The 23,713-nt window shown below is 38.9% G+C and overlaps 1 protein-coding gene across 1 annotated transcript in view; it reads left to right on the top strand.

Moving 5' to 3' along the window:
* Positions 1 to 23,713, top strand: part of dpp6a (dipeptidyl-peptidase 6a) — a 115,955-nt gene that overhangs the window by 64,467 nt on the left and 27,775 nt on the right. Inside the window, exons 4-8 of the mRNA XM_079447605.1 lie at positions 10,955 to 11,049; positions 11,583 to 11,657; positions 14,645 to 14,697; positions 15,826 to 15,907; positions 18,917 to 19,037. Coding sequence (XP_079303731.1) covers positions 10,955 to 11,049; positions 11,583 to 11,657; positions 14,645 to 14,697; positions 15,826 to 15,907; positions 18,917 to 19,037 — 426 coding nt within the window. The remainder of the gene's footprint in view (positions 1 to 10,954; positions 11,050 to 11,582; positions 11,658 to 14,644; positions 14,698 to 15,825; positions 15,908 to 18,916; positions 19,038 to 23,713) is intronic.

Below are 23,713 nucleotides of genomic sequence, written 5' to 3'. Positions count from 1 at the left end.
AGCGCAATCCGAAATTAAACCTGCCTGCTGTGGCCTAAAACATCTGGTTTCCATTTAATGTTCCACCTCTGCGTCCTCGGCCTAAACAGCCACGCGGAGTCTGATATACGCCGAGCGTGTGCACAGAGAGATTGAATAAATGCTGTTAGCTATGTTGGTGGAACAAACGATTTGTAACCTTGATGTGAGTCATTGGCTCGCCCCATCAGCAGGTGCTTTATGCAGACCGGCACCCCCTAGCGTCAAAGCAACTGTTGACTTAGCCAAACGTTATTACAGTCACTGTTCATTCGGGACAGTGGAATAACCTTTAATATTTAACATTTAGCTATCTGTATGCATTAGACAACATGTTAATACAAAATGTAAGCAACTCAGACAAAAGCAGATTGAGTTGCATGTTTATGAATACGTGGTGTCTGTTGCATGCATCAGCGTGTTTAGTTATAATAAAGGTTTTGTTGTGTTCATGCTGGGTGTGGGAGGTGACCCCTGCTCTCAATTGTCTCTTAATTTGATTAGCGTTCACACCTTCTGTTCACAGCTGTACTTGTGTGCGGTTTGTGCACACACATCAATAAACACGACTTTGCTGAAACAATTATTCTGCTTTAAAACACTAGCCGGAGCGCTATAAAACATCAGCTCAAAGCAGACACCTGCCTAATATTTGTACAGCTTCGGGAGTGCAAAGACTGATTGACTTGTAAAACATGGAGAGGTCGTGAGAGTTTTACTGTTTTCCGCCAGCGCTCTATTGGCTGAATGAGAATTATGGGGCAGATAATTGCATCGGTACATAGAGGTTGAGAAAGCAACCTTAATGAAACATCCTGAGGTTTGTGTAACCTGTGAATCACGGTTGAGTGCCCGCACAACCAAAAGCAAACGTGTGGGCACGTGTGACTGATTTTTAGAGATGGGAAATGTATGGATGTGCATTTTGGATGTGTTTTTTTTGCAGTAAACTGGACAGAAGAACAAGATTATTTATGCATCGTGTCTAAATGAGTCTAAAAATTGGTATTGGCAAGTTGAAAAAAGGTCCAGGTTAGGACTCACCAGTTGGCTTGTAACTCCAACATCATCATTGTTTTACAATAACTTAAAAAGCCACCGTAGGGCCTTGAAATGAGCATCTTTGTTTGAAGCATTAAAGAAATTTCCACTGAACTAGTACATCACATAATCGTTTTTTTTTTGTTTATCTCACTTGTATCAGATGAGAAACTACTGCAAGTGCAAAATGTCATAAAATCTGTGGATCCACATACTGCTTAGTAAATGCTTAATATCTATTTGAAACTAAATGTGAATTGTCAATGTTCAAAGCACACAAATGTAAGACTAAAATATTTTGATATACTAACATAGTTTCATTTTAATCAAAGACACATACAAACTAAAAACCCACAGTACTTAACTAAAAAATGCAATTTAGAGAAGTTTATTGAGGGAAAAGTCGTAGTTTATTGTTTTGTTTATAGCGAGAATTGCCCCCTATACTGATTTTGATCTCAGACTGTGTGTGTTATTTCTACAATATACTGTATATCACAAAATGACACAATAGAGCGCAAAACACTGGGAAAGTTCTGTGTGTAAACAAACTGTTCTTGTTTCACAATAGGATCTTCTCTTGGGTGCCATTTACTCAAATGTGAGCCCTCCTGTAGGCTTGCCATTATGTGTATCTGACCTGTGTGTGTGTGTTTAGTTTTATGATGGACAGCCGTGGCTGTATCACAAAGCACTCTGCTCTTTAATGTGGGTACGGCTTTCCTGTGGCTAGTCGCCTTGCACTCTGAGTTCTGACAGAGGGCTGTGAAAAATGAGCCACATGGTCGACCTTGATCAGCATTGCTGATAACTATAAATCAGAGGGAAAATGCCCATTCAAGCGGCAGGCAGGAGGCATTGGCGACCCATTCTGTTATATTGCAGCCTGATATCTGCTCTGAAGGGGAAGGTGACAGGGTTTCCCTGAGGATACAGGGCCAAGATTACAATATGTGAAGCTGGGGATGTGAATTACACTCATTCAGGTATAGGGTATTGACCTGATGTTTACTGTAAACTGGCAAAAGATGGTCTATGACATTTTTTAACGCTCTTTTGTCATGATTCTGTCCTCTCTTGTCTTGATTTCTGGTTTAGTGGCAGAATCATGACAGAGCCACGTGTTTTATGTGGAGAGAGACAGTTTCGTCATTGGCCCCGCCCCTCTTGTTCCTAGTATTTCTTTCCACCTGTGTCTCATTCCCCACACCTGCCCATTGTCATCTCCTTTGTTACTCTCCCTGTTTAATGCCCTCATGTTCATTGTCTTGTGCTCGTTCGTTGTTCTAAGTTCCCTTGTCCATGTTACAGTGTATGGATACGCTAAAGTACCTTGTTCGGTTTGGTTATTTTTGCTCCCCTTGTGGGAAGTGTTTGTTTTCAGTTTTTGTATCCAGTTTGGTTAGTGTTTATCCCCCATTGTAGGCGTTTGTTTTGTGATTGTATGACTATTAAAGTTTATTGTTTAACCCCTTCATACTTGGGTTCTTCCACCCCTGATCACGACACATTTTAATTTAGTTTTTTGTGTGCGCGCGTGTGTTTGTGTGCGCTTGTGGATGTGTGCGTGTGTGTGTGCATGTATTATGACTCATGAAGTTTAACTTTGCTGATAAACTAAAATGTTATCACTTTGTAGATGATGGTAGAGTATAATAAATCACAATAACATACTTTATTATATACCATGGTACTAAATGATTGCCAAGTACCATGGCATTTACATCACACTCCAGGGTACCTAAAATGAATGTAATGACTTTGTTCCTATAACTGAAATAATGGAATAGAACATCACATTAGCAAGACAAACGTCATGTGTTTAAAACATGTACAGAATGAATGTGCTGTAAGTCACTTTGGATAAGGCGTCTCGCAAATGTTTGTGAATAATTTGGTTTGAAAACTTTGTCATTAATATATGTAGTTGCGTTATGGACTATTTCATGTGTTACAATGAGTCCATTCGTCGAGTTAAGGGAATTAAATGGCATTAACAGCAGTCCTGTTGCATGTAGGATGTTACAATAGGAAAGGTAGATCGTTTGAAGTGACTCATTTACGATTTCATTTCCTTTTATAGCTGTCGTGTGCCAAAGGGCAGCTGCAATTTGAGGTGGATTTACTGCAGAATTGCCTTTATTTTCCATTCAGACATTTTCTGCAGCAAGCTCTGTTTCTCGAGCCGTAGCACACACCTTTGCCCCCCGATCCCAGCGAATTACCTGTACAAGAAGAAGAAATCAATTTAATCAGATATTTCGCCGGAGCAGGAGTGTAAAAAGTTACATTTGTTATATAATCAACATAAATTCCCTCCCTTTGCTCAGAGTCTTTTAGCACAGCTCTGTAGGAGTACTGACTGTGCATCGATGCTCAGGTGCCAGAGTCTCAGTCGAGTACTTAACATTTTGTTAAGCTCAAATGCTTCTTTGCAAAAGCAGCAGTGATGTTCAGATTTATAAAGTATTGGTTAACCTTAATGATGTGATGTGCCCGAGTTATAGTATAAATAATGCAGCATTGGATACATTTAGGCATTTGGCAGACGCTTTTATTATCCTATACATTTTACAAAGGTATCTGCGATCCCCTGTGATCAAACCCACAACCTTGGGTGGTTAACGCAATGCTCTTACCACTGAGCTACAGGAAAGCTTAGATACGTTTTTAGATGTCAAATAAATTTTTATAAATATTTAATTCATTCCCGAATAACAACGTGACGTAATGGACTGCTGGGTAATATTAATAGTTTTTGAAGCGGTTTGTTAAAGCTTCTCTTGCATGTCCATAGATACTTTTTTGTGTTTTTATAAGCAAAAGCTTTTTGTTATGTCTTAAAACACCTCGACCAGAAACAGATGCTATCTTTTTCTTGTTTTGCTGTTGTGGAGATGCTTTGTTCCTTGTCCTTTCAGAGTCCCGCAGTGTTGGATTGTAGCGATAGGGTGCTATGAAAGGTCTTTTAAAGTCTTATCAGAGATCAGAACTGTGAACTTATCGGCTTTTTAGCATCAAAAGTTGATGAAGCATCATGCGCATAGTAACAGTCGGTGTGAGGATGGCATTCAAATTATGTTTATGAGCTGTGCTGTCACTGAAGATAGTAGGGATATTACCGTTAGCGTGTTATCGCAATAGCAAAATTGCCTGTTTTGATCCAGATCCTGTTGAGCACTCCTAATGAAAGTTTGAGGTCACTATAGAGCTAGTGTGACACTAATCGTATTCATCTTCATTATTACTTGAATCCCAAAGTTCTATGGCATGTACTGTATGTTCTATGAAAGATATGCCTTCATCTTTCTAACAGTCTTTCTGCTGTGCGGTCTTTGTGCGTTCACACTTATTTTGATCTTTCTGAGAACAGAGTTCTTGGCTTTAGAGGTTACACAATTTCACACACCTCCAATTATTTATAGGATCACCGCAGAGCCTTCAATAGGGCTTTTGCTCTCCTGCCCTCGGTGAGAAGTGCGTGAGAGAGTGCCGAAAGTAATTAACTGTCATTCTGATGAGTTTCTGTTGAGTTTACAAAGCGGCCAGAGGAGGAAATACACCATCCACAAACTGAAAGGAGAAGATGCTCCTGTACTGCCTCTGAACACTGACACTGAATGACCTTGAGGTTCTAGGAGGACGGTCGATGGTGAGTGAGTTCTGCTATGAAGTCAGAAGGTAAGTACGGACTCTGAGTGAATGACCCAGAGAGGCACACTACAGGAAGAGATGTACGCCAGTTCCTGTTTTCTCCTCACCTCTTTCAAAAAGACTCGCAGAACACCGACATAGACCAGGCCAAAGGAAACTCTGAGAGACTTCACTGAAAGAAAGAGCATGCTCCTTATAAATAAACAAACATGTGTAAACATCACAGAGCATATGACATTGAATACTTAAGGAATCTCCCCCTGTAGGCAACATCTGTAGGCGCCAGCAGATGTAAGAACAGCTATACCTCCAAGTGAAAATGATGTTTTCTAAGGTTGATTTGGAATTTTCTTTGATGCGGTTTAGGAAATGGGAAATTTGTTTTTGTTTGAATGAGACAAAAGCACTGTTTCTGAATCAACATGTGAACATTATTATGTATTTCGCAACTAGATCAGTCTATACAAACTGCTGACCACAACACTTTGTTTTCTTTGACCCGCTGCGATTGTTTGGTAAGCCAACAATTTGATGTGAGACAAGTAAACTTGTAAATCAAAGGAATATCAGAATACTGTTCATGTGTGTCTCTCGCTTTCTGATTTCTGTAAATGCTTGTAAAAAATAATGTAAGTGGTTGATGGTTGGGCACACATTTTGCTCTCAAAGCAGGGAAACGCATAATTCACTTGCTGTTTTGAGCAAATAACTAATAGCTGTTTAGGGCAGCTGTTTACAGTCAATTAAAATTGAAACAATGGCAAACAACTTATATCCACAAATAAACATCATTTGTTACACTTCAGTTCCATCAAAAAACTGCAATTGGTAATACAAGAATTTCTTTCTGCTCGAGCAAACACATAAAGATTAGTTTTTCGTATGTTAAAGCGTCCATAACAATCTTGTGTACTTACAGCATAGTATCGCACCCTTTAAATATCCGCAGGGTCTTTAGTTTGATCACATTTATAAAAGACAGATAAAGCTGTACGATTATTTCCGGTAATGGTTGATGACGCATGCTTTTCCGGGAGAATTGTCCAATAATGGACTGAGAAAAGTTGTTAAGTAATGATTTTTCATGTTCGAAAAAAACTTTCCGAAACCTGTACGAACGCTGAGGGGGGTGTATAGAGCACAGAACTACTACGTCATACGTCCAACTCGTTTTTTGACAAGTTGACCATGTCAAGCATGAGAAGACAACACGTTTAACATCGTAAATACGTCAAAATGCATGAAACACCGTTGCAGGGCCACTTAAAGATATGGGTTGGTTTGCTGTTGTTTACCTAAATAAAAACAGTTAATGTAGATATTTTGTAAGCATGTTTTAGGCCGAATGGCGAAACAGTAAAGCACGAAGTTCAGTGAAAATATCCAATACGGTAGCATAACTGCAACAGCTTACAGCATTCAGATTGTTTTACTGCACAATAACACCTCGGTTTAAAAGTCCACTGTGCGGTATTCATTGCTTTATTTAAAATGGCTAATAATTACTTGGAAACGTTCCATGAGCATCGTCTTTTCTTTATCCTCATAAATGTTGCTTAGAGGTATGAGTTACAGTATTAGATGGGTCAAATTGCCTAAAAATCCCTTTTATCAAATTAAATCATTGCACCAGATGGACCTTGACAAAGCTAGCGACTGTTATTTTGTCTGGCCCTCAATACCTATACCTATATATGTCCACGATAATGTTAAGACAATTTTGCTATTGTGATATCACAATATCGATAATATTGTTACATCTCTAAGGTCGAGTGTGTAATTGTTTCTAGGATCTATTGACAAAAATGCTATTTTCTTCTATGTGTATGAAGACATTACATAATGAAGTGTTATGTTTTTATTACAGTAGAGCTATTTCTATCTTATGGAAGCCCGTTTCCGCCATGGCTGAGGAATTTCAGTGGGCTTAGTTTCCTTTAAAATGTATATATTCATTTCATGAATTGATACTTACAGAAAAAAGTTATTTACATAAAACAGCAATTGTTTGCTTACAAAGTATGCTTACAAATGAGACAAATGACTACAAACAGAAATGACTGTAGAATAAATATGCATGAGGGTTATCACAGTCACTGTGAGTAAATGACCAGAGAATAACCCCCATCCATAATACCTCAGGGACAACATGACAGTGCTTTTTCCATGCAAAACACAAAGCTCTGCTTTCACAAAACATAAAAGAGCACTAAATTGCACTTAGCAGTCATCAGCCCCAAAAGTCCATTTCACACTTTTAAAATTGTTTTATTGTTTCGTGCATACTCAAATAGTGAACTATAGTTTACTGTTCATTGCTTCGGTTGTCTTTAGCTTTAGTTGTCTTTGGCTAGTATATTATTATCGGGTAATTTTCTTGAACTGTGATCTCTTTAGATCTTTAGACACTGTAATGTGATGCTTTTCTGTAGCTGTTTTGGGGAAAGCACTGCATAAATAACATTGCATTATATTTACATTCATTTAGCTTTTTTCCAAAGTGATTTGCTTGTAGAGCTGGACTATACTGTAGAAACTAACTGACTAAAAGCCAATGATTTACCAGTGGTTTTGATCGCATTGGTATGTTGGCAAAGGGGGTTTGTGTTGCTCCTTAAACATGAACTTTAGGCAGGTATGGCTCATTGCCTGTTGTGTCTAATTCATTCATTTGCATATGAATTTGCAACAGTTTTGCTTTAAGGACCATTGTAAGTTTGATAAAGCGCACTGTACTCTGAGGTGAACATAAAGGGTACACATGAGGTGCCACCCAGTGACAGGAATTACCCTAACAGGTACAGTCTTACACGTTTTTTGTTTCTGTACAGGACCAATGACAGATTCATCTTGAACGTAATTTGGTGGTGTGTAAGACAACACTGATGTAAATGAGCTCGAACTGAAACAGCTGAGATTGAGTGATCTGTGTTTGGAGTGCATCTGTCTGGATGTGTGATGGATAGATAGTGAGAGATGAATGACAGCAGAGGGGAGGAAGACACCTGATGAGGATCTGATCTGAATCTACAGCCTGACATCAGGTCAGAAGAAAAGCACGTGTGAGAAAAGCGGGAATCTGTCAAGTGGACAAATGATTGTTCTGGCATCTTATCAACTTGCAAGTCAATTACTGGCACGGACATTCCAGAGCGAAGGGCACCTTTCTTCTAACAATCACCATAAAATGAGATAATTTAACATTCAGAGGACTACAACAACCATTAAAGGGAAAAAAAACATGATTTGGGCCATTCTCATTCATCACACAGTATGTGAAATATCTCTTATCTCAGATTATTTACTTCATATTCTCAGCATTGAATTCATGTGTGTGTAGAAAAAAGTGTTAATTGGATTCCAGCAATCTGACCCATTAGAACTGCTGTGATTTCAGTGTTTTCCACTTTGGCTTTAATGTGATTGTGATGGTAATTGTGTCACCCCTTATCACCCATTAGGTATGCAAGCAAGATATAAAAAACACCAATGCGTGTTTTTTTCCTAATCCCCAATTAAAACTAACAATGGGGCTGTTTGCTCATGTTGCCGTCCTCTAACCGAGGGCCATGTGCTACCTTTCAAAGAGCTTTTGGATGATGTCCTTGCCAAAGTCATCGTCACTTGTGGAAAAAACGAAAAATAAATTTTATCTGTTTATTTCAACTGTCAGCCCTTTGGTGAAGCTGAAGAAAGCACATGCAACAGATCAGTGATTCTCATCCGGGGACCCTCGACAAACTTTAACGGGTGCCGCAGGATGACTTGAAATTAACAAGCATTCGAATAAACTCAAATACTTTTGTTGTTACATAACAAATATACAGCCGAGAGAGCATTTAAAACTATTTTCAGCTTTTCTGAATATACCATTTAAAGGTCAAATTGTTGTTTCATTCTGTGAACTGCTAGCAATATTTCTCTTACATTTCTTATAAGAAATATGAGGGATGCACCGATATCGAAAGTTTGGCCGACAAATGATAATCCTTGAACATTGGAAGCCGATAAATGATATATTGGCCGATATACAGTACCTAAATATTAATATAACATGAGACTTAACAGTCTACTTTACAATAAATAAAGATTCTTTAACTTTGAAACTTTTGTGGTATAAATGTCTATTTAATAAACAAATTATAGATGTCCTTCCAGAGCAACCCAGAAAGGTGTTCTCAATAGCCACATGTCTAACAGGTCTCAAGACCGAAAGCATTCAGACAGCAGACTGATTCAAACTGTTTTTTTCCTATAATTTACACATTCATAAATATCTACATACTACATCAACAATGTTTTGCTAATAGCAGTATAAGTGAATAATCACAACAGAAAGAAAGGATTTTAACTGTGAGCAGCGTGCAGCTGAAGTGGTTCAACCAGAGGAAATGATTCATGATTTATCGGCTATAATATATTGGCATTAATTTGATAATCAATCAATAACATTAACAATGACAATTTATCGTCCGAAATCGATATGGCCGATCATTTTTTTGTGCATCCCTAAAAAATATTGTTTCAATTGCCATTTATTGCCAGAAACAGGTGAAAATAACAGAAGTGATGCTCCGTCTTTTTTCAGACATCAAATACTGCAGATAAGATTCACTTTTAAGCAAAACATTAATATTTGTACATATACTGTATTTAGGAAAAGTTGATATTAAAAGTTATATTTTTATGACTACATGCTGTCAGTCGTTCACATTGCTGTTTCATGATTTAATGTCACTTCTGAGATTTGATTTTGTTGAAATTCAACAGACACTGGACTGAAAAGGCCACAATACATTTAGACATTTTTGAAATGACAATTTGGAACGGTCTTTGATTTTTTACACAGTTATATATCTTTTTAGCTTAGCCAAGCTCAAGAATATTCTACGGGATTACTGATCATTGACACATAGAGGGTAAGGGACTGTCTATAGTAAAGTTACCCATTTATGAATGCACATGTCAGTCTTAAGAGTTAATGGTTCATGAACTTGGCTTGCTGACCTCGAAGGGGGCTTGAACTCCGAGCTTAACCGCCCTTGTAATGGAATTGCACAGGGGAAGAACAAGAGCTGTGAAGGAAGAGATGAGGAGGGATGCTGGAAGAATGGATGCTGTACTGAATGTTTAGGCTCCTCCCAAACCTACACTTAGAACTTTAATTTAAGGTTACAAATATGACCGATGTGCACATAATCATGAAAGGGTTTATTACAGCATCTGCATTTGTATTTATTTTGTGCAGCAGTAAAGCGTAGTAGAAATGTCACAGACATTTAAATGAACTATAGTGAATGTAAAATGTGTTACTTTGAAGATGAAACTACTGTTTAGTGTTTACAAACAAACACTTCTGAATTTTACATGAGCCCCTTTAAAAATCTGTGTGTTTTCAACAGAATGTGAGTGTTCTGCGTATCTTCATTATCATCAGTGGATTATAACAAACTATAGACTTTAAATAATTTACGATCTTTCACAAATCCCACTCATCATCGTCACTGATGCTCTCATAAGCCCCTACGACGGTAATGTTGAGAGATCTGACAATTTCTGTGTCGGATATCACTATAGAAAATAACATTACAGTATTACTGCTGCAGTTTGTCAGTAATTTACTGTAGATTTACAAGTATTTACATGACAGTTATCTTTTGTTCAAAGAAAAATTAACATTAAACACAAAAGTCTTTATCTCTACTGAAACAAATTTTAATAACAGCCTCATGCAAAGAATTCTAGGAACCACAATTTGAAGAAAAAAAGGTGAATGGGGATTTCTGGTTCAAGAAGGCTTAGCATGAGGCTTTTATTTTATAGTTTTTATCTGTAAATATAAAGAATTGTTCATATTTAATGTTCATTTTCATTTCAGTACGTAGCACTTGGCCATGACAGAAACGTGTATTGAAAAAAAGACATTCAGTATTTTCATTACATTTGTACACTTGTATATGCCCTGTTGTGCGATAAACTCAAGGATATGTATTTACCAACCCTTTGCATGTCTGACAAAATCAAATACTGAATGAAGTGGAATGTATGTGTGTTTCCTAAAGGTGTCCCTTTATGTTCATTAATATTAACACACAGATAATATCACCGTATAATCATGCAGCTACATCATCTATCATTTGCAGTGCACACACCGTTTTACATGCTGATTCATTTTCTCCTGTCCTTCATAGCCCCACTACTCTATTTCACTAACACTGTCTCTCATCCTCTCCCCATGTAGATAATGAGCTCCTGTATCGCACCCGTGAGGGGGATGTGGTCCGCTTTAACATGGAGACCAATGAGAGCACAATCCTGGTCACAAACAGGAAGTTTGTAAGTTAACGTTTTGCTTTCCCTCTTCCTCTTTCTCCACCCTAAATCTCACGAATCCTCTCTGGCAATTAAAACAGCAAGACGTAATGATAGCGAACATCACGTAACATGTCCTGCTCTATCTGTTTAATATATTTTGGAAGATAAAAATGTTGTCATCTTTTGCACATGCGTGCACATTTGAGCTTTAGCATGCAACATGCTGTGGGGTCTCGATTACAACACCGTCTTGGTCAGCAGATCATAGTGCTGACATCTCTATTGTTATTAATGGAGCTGAAGGCATCCATCATTAGCGCGGTGTTGTTTGTAGCCTGTAATCCGCATGAAATGATTTTTAAAAACGTCTGTCTAGATGTGACGCACGGTAGATGCGAAAAAAAGAAAGTCTGAAAGACAGATTATGATGTTTGCTCCGAATCAAAATAAATGAAGATCTGATAAATGTCACACTTTCCGCAACTGTCCTCGTTTGATTGCTCAAACTATTTATGCAACAATATATCTTACATCTTTTTCTGTGTCTTGTCCAGGAAATGTACAAAGCCAGCAAGTATGAAGTTTCCCCGGATATGAAACTGGTCCTGCTGGCCTACAACGTTCAACCGGTGAGGCTTGCGTTTGTCTGTGTGCGTGTGTTGAGACGTAGTAATCATGGCACAGTCACGCTCCATCGCTTCAGCAAAAGCAAACACAGTAAAAGACCTGCCGCACACATACACACCTGCCAGCTTAGAGAAGGACTAAGGCTGATTTCACACTCGGTTTGTTTGCCTGAGTTCAGCCCCCCGTCCACCCTGTGCCCACCAGGTCCCTTTTCAGATTGTATTATTTTGCCGGTGAACTGTGGTACATTTGCATTGTCAAAGTGAATGATGCTGTGGCATGAGTGCATACCCTTAGCTGTCTGAAGCGTGTGAGGAGTTTATATCAAATGTTTTAGAGGAAGGGTTCAACCAAACATGAACATTTTGTAATATGTTATCCTCGTGTCATTTTGTTCTGCAGAACACAAAAGAAAATATGTTGAAGAACGTTGGTTAGCAAACAACATTTGCCCCATTGACACTAATCCAGTGAGACATTTCTTAAAATATAATCTTCTGTGTTCCACAGATGACAGATTATTTTATTTTTGAGTGAACTTCACTTTCAAAGCTTAGAGTTGGGTTGCCATATGTTTGACGTAAGTAAATACGTCAAACACAAACTCTAAAAGTATATCTTTTACTCTTATATCTTTATGTTTAAATGTTACAAATACATGCGAGTGGGCAGTAGCATATTTTTTCAATTTATTAAACACATTTTTGCAGTTTTTTATTAACTGAAGGCAAATTTCACACATTTGTCAACCATTTAAATAAATAAACCCAAACTAAACAACACATACTTTGCCTTATAAAATGAGGTGCCTGTATGCAATAATATAATATAGCTGTAAAGGAAGTTTTTCATGAAGAAGTGAGCTTATCACCGTAGACAATTTTGCTAAATCATCAATAGGTGTAAGTTAGGTGAAATTCTTTACCTGAAAAACATGAAATGTGTCCTGAACCACTGTTACTAACCAAACTCAGATACATCATATCACTAAAACACGTCACGCAACCCAACCAGATCAAAAGATGTCGAGCTAAATAAAAAACATGTGAGCGGCAAACACAAGTGTTCTTTAAAGCTTATCGCTGGAGAATGCTCGAGTCACAGACAATGGAGTCCTGAGCAGCAGGTGATGAGATGATTTTGATCACGGCAACATAAAGAACCAGAGATGGAGGAAAAGGTGTGATCAACACTGGGACAGTGACACCAAAGCACTTCACACTCACATGACAAAAAGAGTGTTTGAGCTCTGGCTAGTTTGTTATTCTGTGCCCGTTCCAGCATCACCTTGATGGATGACAGCCTCGTCCCCCAGCTGTCATTGCCTACACACATGCGCGCACGCACGCTGAGACGTTCATAAACGCCCCTCGTTCTTAAACTCTGTCATGGCGTTGCTTGCCCTTCACAAACCCCTTTCTCTCTCGGTCGGTCCGTGAGAGGGTTTGGGTGTGGCGCTGGAGAGTACAGGTGTTGAATGTTAATCTTTGACAGTATTAACAGCTCTTCTACAGCACACGTGTCAAGCTGATGTCAGCGGTGAGCATATGCTGCGGTCAGCCCTCTGACTTACAGACAGCTGTTGACACTGTCCTCAGAGTCATTCAACATCAGCCGGGTACTGCTCCCCTGTCTCCTTACACCAATCACACATCATTCCCGGATTCTCAATCCGATGGAGTGAGTCACATTTAAAGTCAAAATATATGCACATCCGTGAGCACACATCAGTTCAGCTTTATTTAATGTGCTGTGACCGATTTTAGGTCTTTTTTTCAGGTTTTTGCATTTGTTCTAACCTCCATTGTGTGAACCTCTTCCACTTCCGATCTCCAAAATCCAGCGAACCCGTTGTAAGCAATCCTATTGGGTAAAAATTAAGTGGTGTGGGGTCAATTTTTGTATGGCACTAAGAAATAAAATCACGCACTGATTTGTCCTGCTGTTCAAGAAATAAAATGGAAAGCTAGGAAAAAATAAAACATTCACCTGTATATGCCTTCTGTCATTCAAAACCTGTGTATGACTCTTTCATCTCTAAAACACAAAAGGAGATATTTTGAGAAATGTCTCTGTGGTTTTGTGTCCATACAATGGAAGTCAATGGGGTTCAGTGTTTGGTTATCAACATTCTTCAAAATATCTTCTTTTGTGTTCTGCAGAAGAAAGACATATCAAAGTATTAATATGAATTGATAATAAATAAAGATGGCAAAATGTAAAAAATATTTTTGAGAAGCAATGTATAGTCTCTGTCCGTAAATAGCTTCATTCTACATTAAGAATGACAGGGTTCAACAAAACCCATTCAATGTTAACCCGTTAAAACCCCTGCAGCAACAGTTTTAAATTGGTCCAATTTTGTGGGGAAACCGCATACTTGGCAACCCCAATGCAATGTTTCAAAATGAGTTTGCATCTGCATTCAAACACGTGTGCAGTGATTCAGGCTTCAGGCTAATAACATTACTTGTTGAAAGAATCATTTGTGATAATTAAAAATAATACATGTGTTGAGTTATAAACACTGAGGGGCAGTTTCCCGGACGGGGATTAGCTTAAACCAGGACTAGGCTTTAGTTAAATCAGGGTATTTATATCGTTTTAAAAAACATTACTTGTGTGAATCTCCAGACAAAACAATCGCACTGATATGTTTAAGATATATCAGTGCAAATTGTTTTCGATCAAGACATTTAGTTAGTCCGGGACTAGTCTTAAGCCCTGTCTGGGAAACCGCCCCTACATCATATTGTTGTTGCCAGGTTTTTATCAAAACAATCGCCAATCAAGTCTGTCTTTAGGTGATTTTTCAATCTTCAAAATCAGTCCGCCTGCCATCGTGCTTAACAACAGCATTGTTGCTTTTACAAAGCATGTTTGCCAATGAAGTTTCTCTTTATCTCTTACCTTTTTCGCTCTCTTTGTTTCTGTCTGTCTGTCTGTCCGTCTGTCTGTCTGCTGTATTTCTCTTCCTATTGTCTCTCAGGTGTATGAGCACTCCTTTACTGCAGACTACATCATCTGCAGCTTAGAAAACCCGTAAGTCACCGAGCTCACCAATTTAAGAGTCGCATTACTTTACAAAGTCCATTCATCATTATACACCCAACCGAAAAAATCATTGATGCAGCATTTGGCAGATATAGATCACACCATGTGTCAAAGCAAATCAGAGGACGCTGTCTTTCAACGCTTCTCTCCTGCGGCCGCAGCATCACGCCCACGTTTCATCTCTCTTGTGATTAGCAAACAGACGCACACCTCGTGTCACCTGTCATTTTCTGGCCAGAAGTGCGCAGCGCTTCTGTAAATGGCAGTGGGATAAAGGATCTATATTTATGAGCTCTGTGAAGAGAACAGATGCGGACTCAGCACAAGGCCGTTGCCCCGGTTGGATGTAACGGCATACAGGGATATAATATCAATACTTGATTTCCTGCCGCATGAATTCCCTGCGCTGCTTTATTCGCTGTTATGTCTGACAATGTAATACACCAAGATGAAAACAATCTCTGCTCGCTCACGGTTCGCTTCACCAAGTTATTAATTACTCACCTTCAAGTAGTTTAACATCGGTATGACCTCCATTTTCCTCAAAACGCAAATAAAGGTAGTTTTAGAAGCTTTCTGACTCCTCCTTAGATCCAGTAGGATTACTCTAACAGATAGCACCTCACAATCCATCGCATACCAGTAGACACCATTGTAGTTTACATATAAAACCAAAGCAATTTCCCGTATAACCATTTAATCCATTACATCGGCGATTGTGTTTTGGTTGGGTTTTATTATTTTTTTCCAAAGCGACATACAAACTAATTTAAATGTCATTATTTACAGATAATCTTGTTTATGTGTGTTGACTAGAATGAAGATATTGTTTGCCACACACATTGTTAAACTAACATGGAGTGTTTTGTAATGTGCTCTCAGGAGCCCTGTGTTTAGTCCCTCTGCTGATCTCTGTCCAGCTGTTTTGAATGCAGAAGCGAGTCCTCTTTAAACGTATTCAACTGCTGTGTGGTGTGATTGTAATCCTTAAGACTCACTCGTCGATTCCTTTAGACAACCCGTCAATTCAGTTTGTTGTTGTGAACATGCCTCCTTTGCGTCTGGTGTCCGCGTATCCTTATCTCTCTCTATCTGACTCCATGGTTTTTTTCTCAGAGAAACGTGGATCCTGAACCCTCCAGAAGTACGCAACGCTCATCTGCCGTTTGCTGGATGGGGTCCACGAGGCCAGCAGCTGGTAAAAACAACATTTCCCATATCATCTGGAGCCACATCAACTCGCTTTAAATGCCTATAAATGGGCCAATACATTCAGTTGAAGAAGTTATTGACATAACTGTTCCTCACTTTACTCCTGACATTCTCTCTTGATCTTGAAAACAACACATACAGGACACATTCTTACTCCTTCAGGATTCTCCATAACGGTTTAAGCAGAACCAAAATGAAACAAATGTTTAATTAAAACCAGTCATAAAACCTCGTATCATCTGATGCATTGTGTATTATTGTCTTATAATGACGCATCATGGATATCCATCTTTGCATGATGTGAGATGACATATTGACACATTGGACGCAAATTATTTTGTTGACTTGATGGTAGTAATCTTGACATTTTTACCAGAACATGTTAGCTGTCAATTCAGGACAACTTAACCTTAATGAATTCAGAACAATTCAGCTCATCATATATTCACGCGCTTCTCTTTTTGTTGGCATAGCAGAACACTTCAGCTGTGTTTGCTGTGATTCATTTGGTGTTTTGTAATAAATATCGGAAAGCCTTTTCTCAATTGGCAATTCATTGCTTATCCAACCATTCAACAGAGAAACATTTCATAAAGCAATCCGACGTTTGTGGAAATTGCTTGCTGTTATAATCTCCATTTTGCATCCCTGTGATTATTCTTGATGTTACCTTGAAACTCTCACATTTCTCATACAGTCATAGCTCGCCTGTACAGTGTTTGACCATGGAAATGTATTTGTAGCAGTCAAGGTAATTCATTAAAATCTATTTAAACATGGCTTAGCTGTGAATGAACTCCAAAAAGGGTTTTAGAAATCTCAGAAATAGCTTGAATGGGAATTGAAAGAAGTCATTGAGGTCACTTATTTGAAATGCTTGTTTGTTTGTTTATTTGTTTTTATTTAGTTATTTTTTGAATAGATAACTTTAAATTCATTTAAAATGTCAAGAACCCAACACACTGTAGATGGGAACTCGCCGAGACCCGAAGAAGCTGTTTGATAAAATGTCAGGAGTACCTTTTATAACGGTTGCTGAGACGCTTTCGCTTCGAGGCGTGTCTGTAAATTTGCACGAGCACGTCTCCGAAATGAAGCACCATTTTCAAACAGTTGGAAACATACGTCATAATCTTGGCTCGGCTACTTTGGCTGTCGCTCAACATTGACATTTGCATAAAGCCAAGCTCAACCTTTTTGACGCTCTCGGCCGATCTCAATGCATTGTGCACCCTGCTGTCGATCCCATAATGCAATCAAAGCGAATCAAGCAGCTCTCATACAAATGAATTGAAAAACGCTCGCTCTGCTTGGGGTCGATCAGAATAAACACGCCTCTTTCGAAATTTGTTTTCAGTTGGCAGGGAGCGTTTTGCGCGCTACATATGCATGCCCGGCGCCTCACGTTTCGACACCTGTTGCGCCTCGCGTTTTTGGCTCCTGAAGTTGAAAAAAAGGCGCTTAATGTCATGCAATTTTTTTCTATTATCCAATCGAATGTTTGATGACGGAACTTTACAGTTGCTTGAAAACGTCCGGAGACTGCAATGATGATGGAGAAACTGATGAAAGTTAACAGCAACTAGAGCGCTTGGGCTATAATCCTTGACTGACAGGGCAGCTGTTTTGGTGGTTAACAAACCTTAAAGGGTTTAGCCCCTACCTACATAACAGAGCTTCTATCACACTACAACCCATCACGCTCTTTAAGATCTCAAAACTCAGGACTTTTTGATAACACCTAGAATCACTAAATCCACCAAAGGGGGTCGAGCTTTCTCATACGTAGCATCTAAACTCTGGAATAGCCTTCCCGACACTACTCGAGGGTCAGACACATCGACACCCAATTAAAATCGAGATTAAAGACACATCTTTTCAGCCAAGTATTCACTTAATGCAAAATAAACTGCATTTATTAGATATTATGTACGAGAATGATCTTGTTCTATAAACAGTGACAAAAGACTACAGATCAATGTTTCTCCTGAGCCAGTCCACTGTCAATACTCTTTCTGATATGTTATTGACACCATTCACATTCTGTTCAGCACACAAACTGGCAGTAAGATCTTCATGATGAAAGCACAAGGACATTCATTTACAGAAATGTGGCTCACAAACAGACAGAAAATCTACAATCAAATAATTTGAAGTTTTGAAACCCAAGCTTCTTTTAACAGTCAGCAGTGTGTTTAAAACACGCTGATGATAATGAAATATATCGACCGGCAGCTGCTGCGTGTGCCAGGATTTGTAGCTACCTTAGCCATCTTCATGGTCTCTCTGGTGGTCAATGGTCAATATATGACACAATACATTACATTGACGCTTCATTAAATCTGAGAAATATGGGTTAGGTCAGTTCGGTTGAAATACATTGGAACATTTTCCAAGCGACTGAATAAATCATCATACTCACCCAGTTCTGTCTGCTGGGCCATGTGAAGCATGTTTTAAGTCTTCTGAACACAGAGGTTATTGTAGAGATGAGGCTGTGGAGGACCACCGGTTACAGCATCTCTTCTGAATGTGTCAGAGACAGTCAAGGATACAGACATTTCTTTCAAACGGAAGGGCTTGCGTCATGCGGCTTTCTTATATTACTAATGTAAGGATAGTCATGTATACTATGACCAGATCTTTTGGCTAGTAGAACTTTGAGCGAGACACTAAATCACCTCTACAGCATCACAATAAACAGATAACATATCAATGATGCAACTCACTAAAGTTCAGGAGGAACTCGGTCGAAAAATGAAAACTCTGCCATGAATGACTCACAATAATTTGACAAGCCTAGGACCTCCATTCTTCTTCACAATGCAAGTTAAGAAAGTTTTGTTGAGGTCCGGGAGCATTCTGACTCATATCTGAATGAAGTGAAATATATCATTATTTATATAGGCTACACAAAACCCATGGCATTTGCATATTTTCCAATAAGACCATTAAAATTGTATTGCATTTTCTTTCTGTTTCTCTTCAAATCTAGATTTTTATATTTGAGAATAACATTTACTACCGAGCCACTGTGGGAAACAGATCCATTCGCCTGGTTTCTACTGGAAAGGAAGGTGTGATATTTAACGGCCTGAGCGACTGGCTGTACGAAGGTAAGAATCAAGCCAGTCAATAAACCGTTGTAGAAATCTTGTTAAAAGAGTGCATGATACAGTATTTATTAGATAATGCTTGATGACAGTAGAGTTATGGATGCTGATATATGCCGTTTTAGTGTATTGTCAAGGAATCAAAGAAATGCAGAGGAATCAATATCCCCACGGCTCCCAGAATGCACCACTACCTTTGACCGGACCGCACGCTTGTGGATTTTTTTGAAAAGCGAGTCTCCCATTTAAACTTTAATTCGGGTTCATATTGCAGAGGCTGACCCTTGGCTTCATGAGGCTCTGAACATCTTGAAATCGACACTTATTATTTATTGATAAAGATGAATGCATTAAAGAGAGCGGAGACTCATTCTGGCCGCTTTCTGTTTATCGGGATCCCAGTGTCTGTCTGCTTCTGTTTTATATATGATTCATCTCACCGGCGTGTCAATCACATACACATGTTTGCATTCCGTATTCTTTCAAATTGATTTTCCTGGAGATCTCAGAGTAGCTGGATATTGATCAGACCGCAAAATGGTAATTATAAAACGAATTGTTATGGCTGTAAGATCTGAGCCGTCAAAAACAAGACGATGTATGTAAAATGGTGAGCGCACATCAGGTGAATTCTAAATGAACCTGTCAGGTTTCTTGACAACCATAAAAAGCATACGGTTCTTATAATGAACTGTATCTCTAACCGAGCCCTTATTGCTGTGTTTTTCTAACAAAATCCATCACTTGCTATGCGTTTTTGTGTTATTATTTATGTGTCGGTTCACCGGCAGATCTAATGATGAATTATTAATTGTCCATCAAGCTTCGCTGTGGTCTGAGGCTGTTGAATGCAAATCTTGAGTCCGCTGTATGTGTTGAAGAGAACAGGTGGCCGTGCATTCATTGCGGGTTGAGCTTAGGCCTTCCGGACCCTTCTACATCCAGAGTTATTGCCACGTGGTCCCTAAAGTGCTTAGCAAAAGGTTAATGTATGTTAATTCAGATTACCAATGGCAATGAAAAAGGCCAAAACAACAGTTTCCATCAGTGCAAGGTGCCATTTTAATTCGTCCAGATGTAGAGTTGCATTAGGGCAGAAGGGTACGCATTGTTGGATTACGTTTGTGAAAGTCGCTGGAAGTTATCTTGAGCAAAGTATTGTCATCAATTCTGCTCTTTATAATTTGGAGATGAACGGTACAGATTGTTGCGTGGTTGTGGAGTGGAGTGCATCACTGGCCTGCAGGATATTAATGACCTTAATCAATGCTGGGTTTTAATTACTCTTGGATAATACGTGAAACTGAAGGCGTTCTTGCTGGGCAGACGTCTGATTTACCGAAGATCATAGATTGAATTTACTAGATCACTGGATGCGATCTTACGGCATCTGTGAAAAGACAGTTTAGATCACGGCGAACAAAATATCCAGCAATCTATAGCCTTACAGTACATCAAACTGCGGATCTGAAGCGAGAGCACAAGGGACTGAGTCTGGAAATGTTTGACTTGTTTGACCATAGATGACTGCTGAATCAAATGTGAATGTCAAAGATACATGGGAGGGCATTACTGTAAAAGTAAACCAAGCAGCTGCAGCTTTTCTGTATAAAAGCACAATAATGTTTACTTTTCTAACACAGTTTCAATGCATGACAAGAATACGTTTTTACACCGTGAGTAGTCTACACCGGACAACCTGCTTGTTCTTAATGGGTTTGTCCGGTCGCGCCGCATACATTGTGGACAAAATGTTCAATTATAATGGGTTTTAATGCGTTTCTAATGTCTTTTGTCGCGTCCGGTGTAGACACAGTGTTACAGTTCATGACAATGAGGGAAGTTTCTCTAGTAGGAGAACGGTAGGTTGCCTTGTATAAATAATGTTTATATAATAAATTACTTGTAACTTAGAGCTCACAGACAAAATGCAATAAACACACGTGAGCCACCTTCGAGACAGATTTTGGCTAAAGCATTTCATAACATTATTCAAGTTGCTGTGCAATGCCATCGGACTGCGGATTATATCGCGCACTGGGGCGGAGTCACATGATTTGTTGACATCGTTGTTCCCAACGTAGTTTTTGCACATTTCTTCTAAAAACTAAAATCTCTCGTCCACTTCATGTGTTGAGCTGCACTATTTTGTGTATGACACCATTTCATCTACATAATTGACAGATACCTGTATGCAAGGCAACAGTTAATCTATTAACAGTTAATCCGGCTCTATTTGAATCAATATGTGTGCTGCCTGAGAATCAAACCCTTGACCTTTTCTCTACTAACTAACTATATGAACACGTTTTATGTGGCTTACAGTCAAAACTGGGTGTTTGTGTTTTATTTGTTACTCTCTGCTATCCCCAGATCATTGGTCTGATTCAAGTGTGTGCAGTCATATCATGATGACGTGTCATTACATTTGACTGAAATGTTTAAGGCTCTTTACTGCCCCCTGCTGATGCAACTAGAGCTGGTGTAACATCTGGATGTAGAGACAGAAGATTGTCATATTTCTTTCCATTAGTTTTAATTTGTATTATTAAAATAAATGTAATTATGTTGAACGGATTCTCATTGCAAACGAAAAAATGCATTTACTTATTCATACTAAAAATATTCAAGTAATTTAGTCAAAAGGCGGTGAAAATCATAGATCAGCAGGGCTGTTAAACACAGCAGTTACATTTTGTTTTGTGGTGATTAAACCTGCACACGGGGTTTTGTCCCGTGAGATGTGAGAAGAATTACTCTTTTGTTGTATTGGAATAAAAGAAGTAAGTCATTTACGTCTGGTATGGCATGAGTAAATGAAGAGAAAGGTGGGATTTGTAAACTATGCCATTAAAGGAACACTTCACCCCAAAAGGAAAATGCTGCATCATTTACTTACCTTCAGATTGTTCCAAACCTGTATGAATGTCTTTGTTCTTATGACAACGAAGGAAGATATTTAGAAGAATGTCAGTAACCATAGTAAGGAAAATAAATTCCAGGGGAGTCAATGTGGGATGAGATCTTTTCTGTTGCTGACACACCGTGCCTACACCGGGCGCGACGTGACACGACATCCTGCTTGTTCTTAGTGGGTTTGATGTGCAGTTTATGGTGTGGTTTACAATGACAGAAGACTTTAGTTGAGGAATTTTGTTAACTTGTGATGGCTCTCTCTCTCTCTCTCTCTCTCTCTCTCTCTCTCTCTCTCATTGAATCTTCCAAATGAACAGCAGCTAATTAACTTGCTAATGATTTGTTAGAAGTCTGTTATTACCCGGATGAGTCTAATGAGGATGATGAAGAAGAACAGTAAAGTTGTGTTTGTTAGGCTTCTCTTAGATTGAGATGAGAATCTTAGATGTGTGTTCTGAAGGGTATGGAAGGGTGCGCTGATGTGAGGTCAAATTTAATTGATATGTGCAGGAGAATCAAGGGATTGTGCAGCTGTCAATCAAACTGATTTATGTGACGGATGTGAGTCTGATTGTTTAATGATAGAGACAATGTTTGTATTATTGTCCTTCAGGCTTGTTTAGAGAATAATCTTAATACAGAACGCACAGAGTGTGTAATTCCTGCGACGTTAATGTCATCAAACAGAATTGTTATAATAACAGCATGTGACGGTAAAATAATAAATATTATTTATTACTGATTTATGCTTCAGACTAAAGGCCCGTTCACACCAAGTGTGATAACTACATTGTGAAAATGTTTCTCATGATGTTCATTCTTAAAGTTTGAGGAGTCAAGTGGTGTGGACAATTCTGTTTATTGGTGTGTAAAGCCTTAACCAAAACATATTACGTTTATCACAGTGCATTCTGGGATTGCCTTTCAGCAAGAATAAATATAATTTGCCCTGTGTTGAGTTGACCGAGATTCAGTAAGCTTTTTTCTGCGAAACGCTGTTGAAGATTAAAATCTAGACCCAAAATAAAAATGTGTGAATATTTGATCTGCCTTTAACAACGTAACACTTTCTTAGCCAATCAGCAACATGAGGCGTATACACTCATGAGGGGCGAGGACTCATTCTTTTGAGGGATGAGCAATGAAGGAAGAAGTGTGGTTTATTGTGTAGGGATAGGTCTGTTTGGGTGTTATTTTTAAATATTACTTACGAAACCTTTATAGAAGAACCTAAATTGTTGAAAGACCTCGCTAGGTTTTAAAATCAAGCAAGATTATTTTTGTTTGTTTTGTTTGAGAGTCAACAGTAAAGTTTCATGGCATAATCCCTATTTCTACAGCTGTATCCTCTGATAATAGGTGAGAGCACGGTGTGGTGTGTGTATGTATGTACATGTATGTGTGTATCATTGTCCAGCAGCTCTCGGAACACACACTTCTGTCTCATCTGTCCTCCAATTCAGCCATTAAACCTCCCAGTGTGAGCAAGATTCCTGCCTCACCACTGTCTGTGTGCGGACGTGCAAGTGTCTGTGTGCATGCGTGTGTCTGTGTGCATGCTTGTGTGTGTATGCATGTGTCTGTGTGCTTGCGTGCATCTGTCTGTCTGTGTGCATCTGTCTGTGTGCGTGCATCTGTCTGTGTGTGCGTGTGTCTGTGTACGTGCGTGTGTGTGTGTATGCATGTGTCTGTGTGCTTGCGTGCATCTGTCTGTCTGTGTGCATCTGTCTGTGTGCGTGCATCTGTCTGTGTGTGCGTGTGTC

The sequence above is a fragment of the Barbatula barbatula genome (genome assembly GCF_947034865.1).
Source record: "Barbatula barbatula genome assembly, chromosome: 23".
NCBI lineage: Eukaryota > Metazoa > Chordata > Actinopteri > Cypriniformes > Nemacheilidae > Barbatula > Barbatula barbatula.
This window is presented reverse-complemented; position numbering and strand designations above follow the sequence as displayed.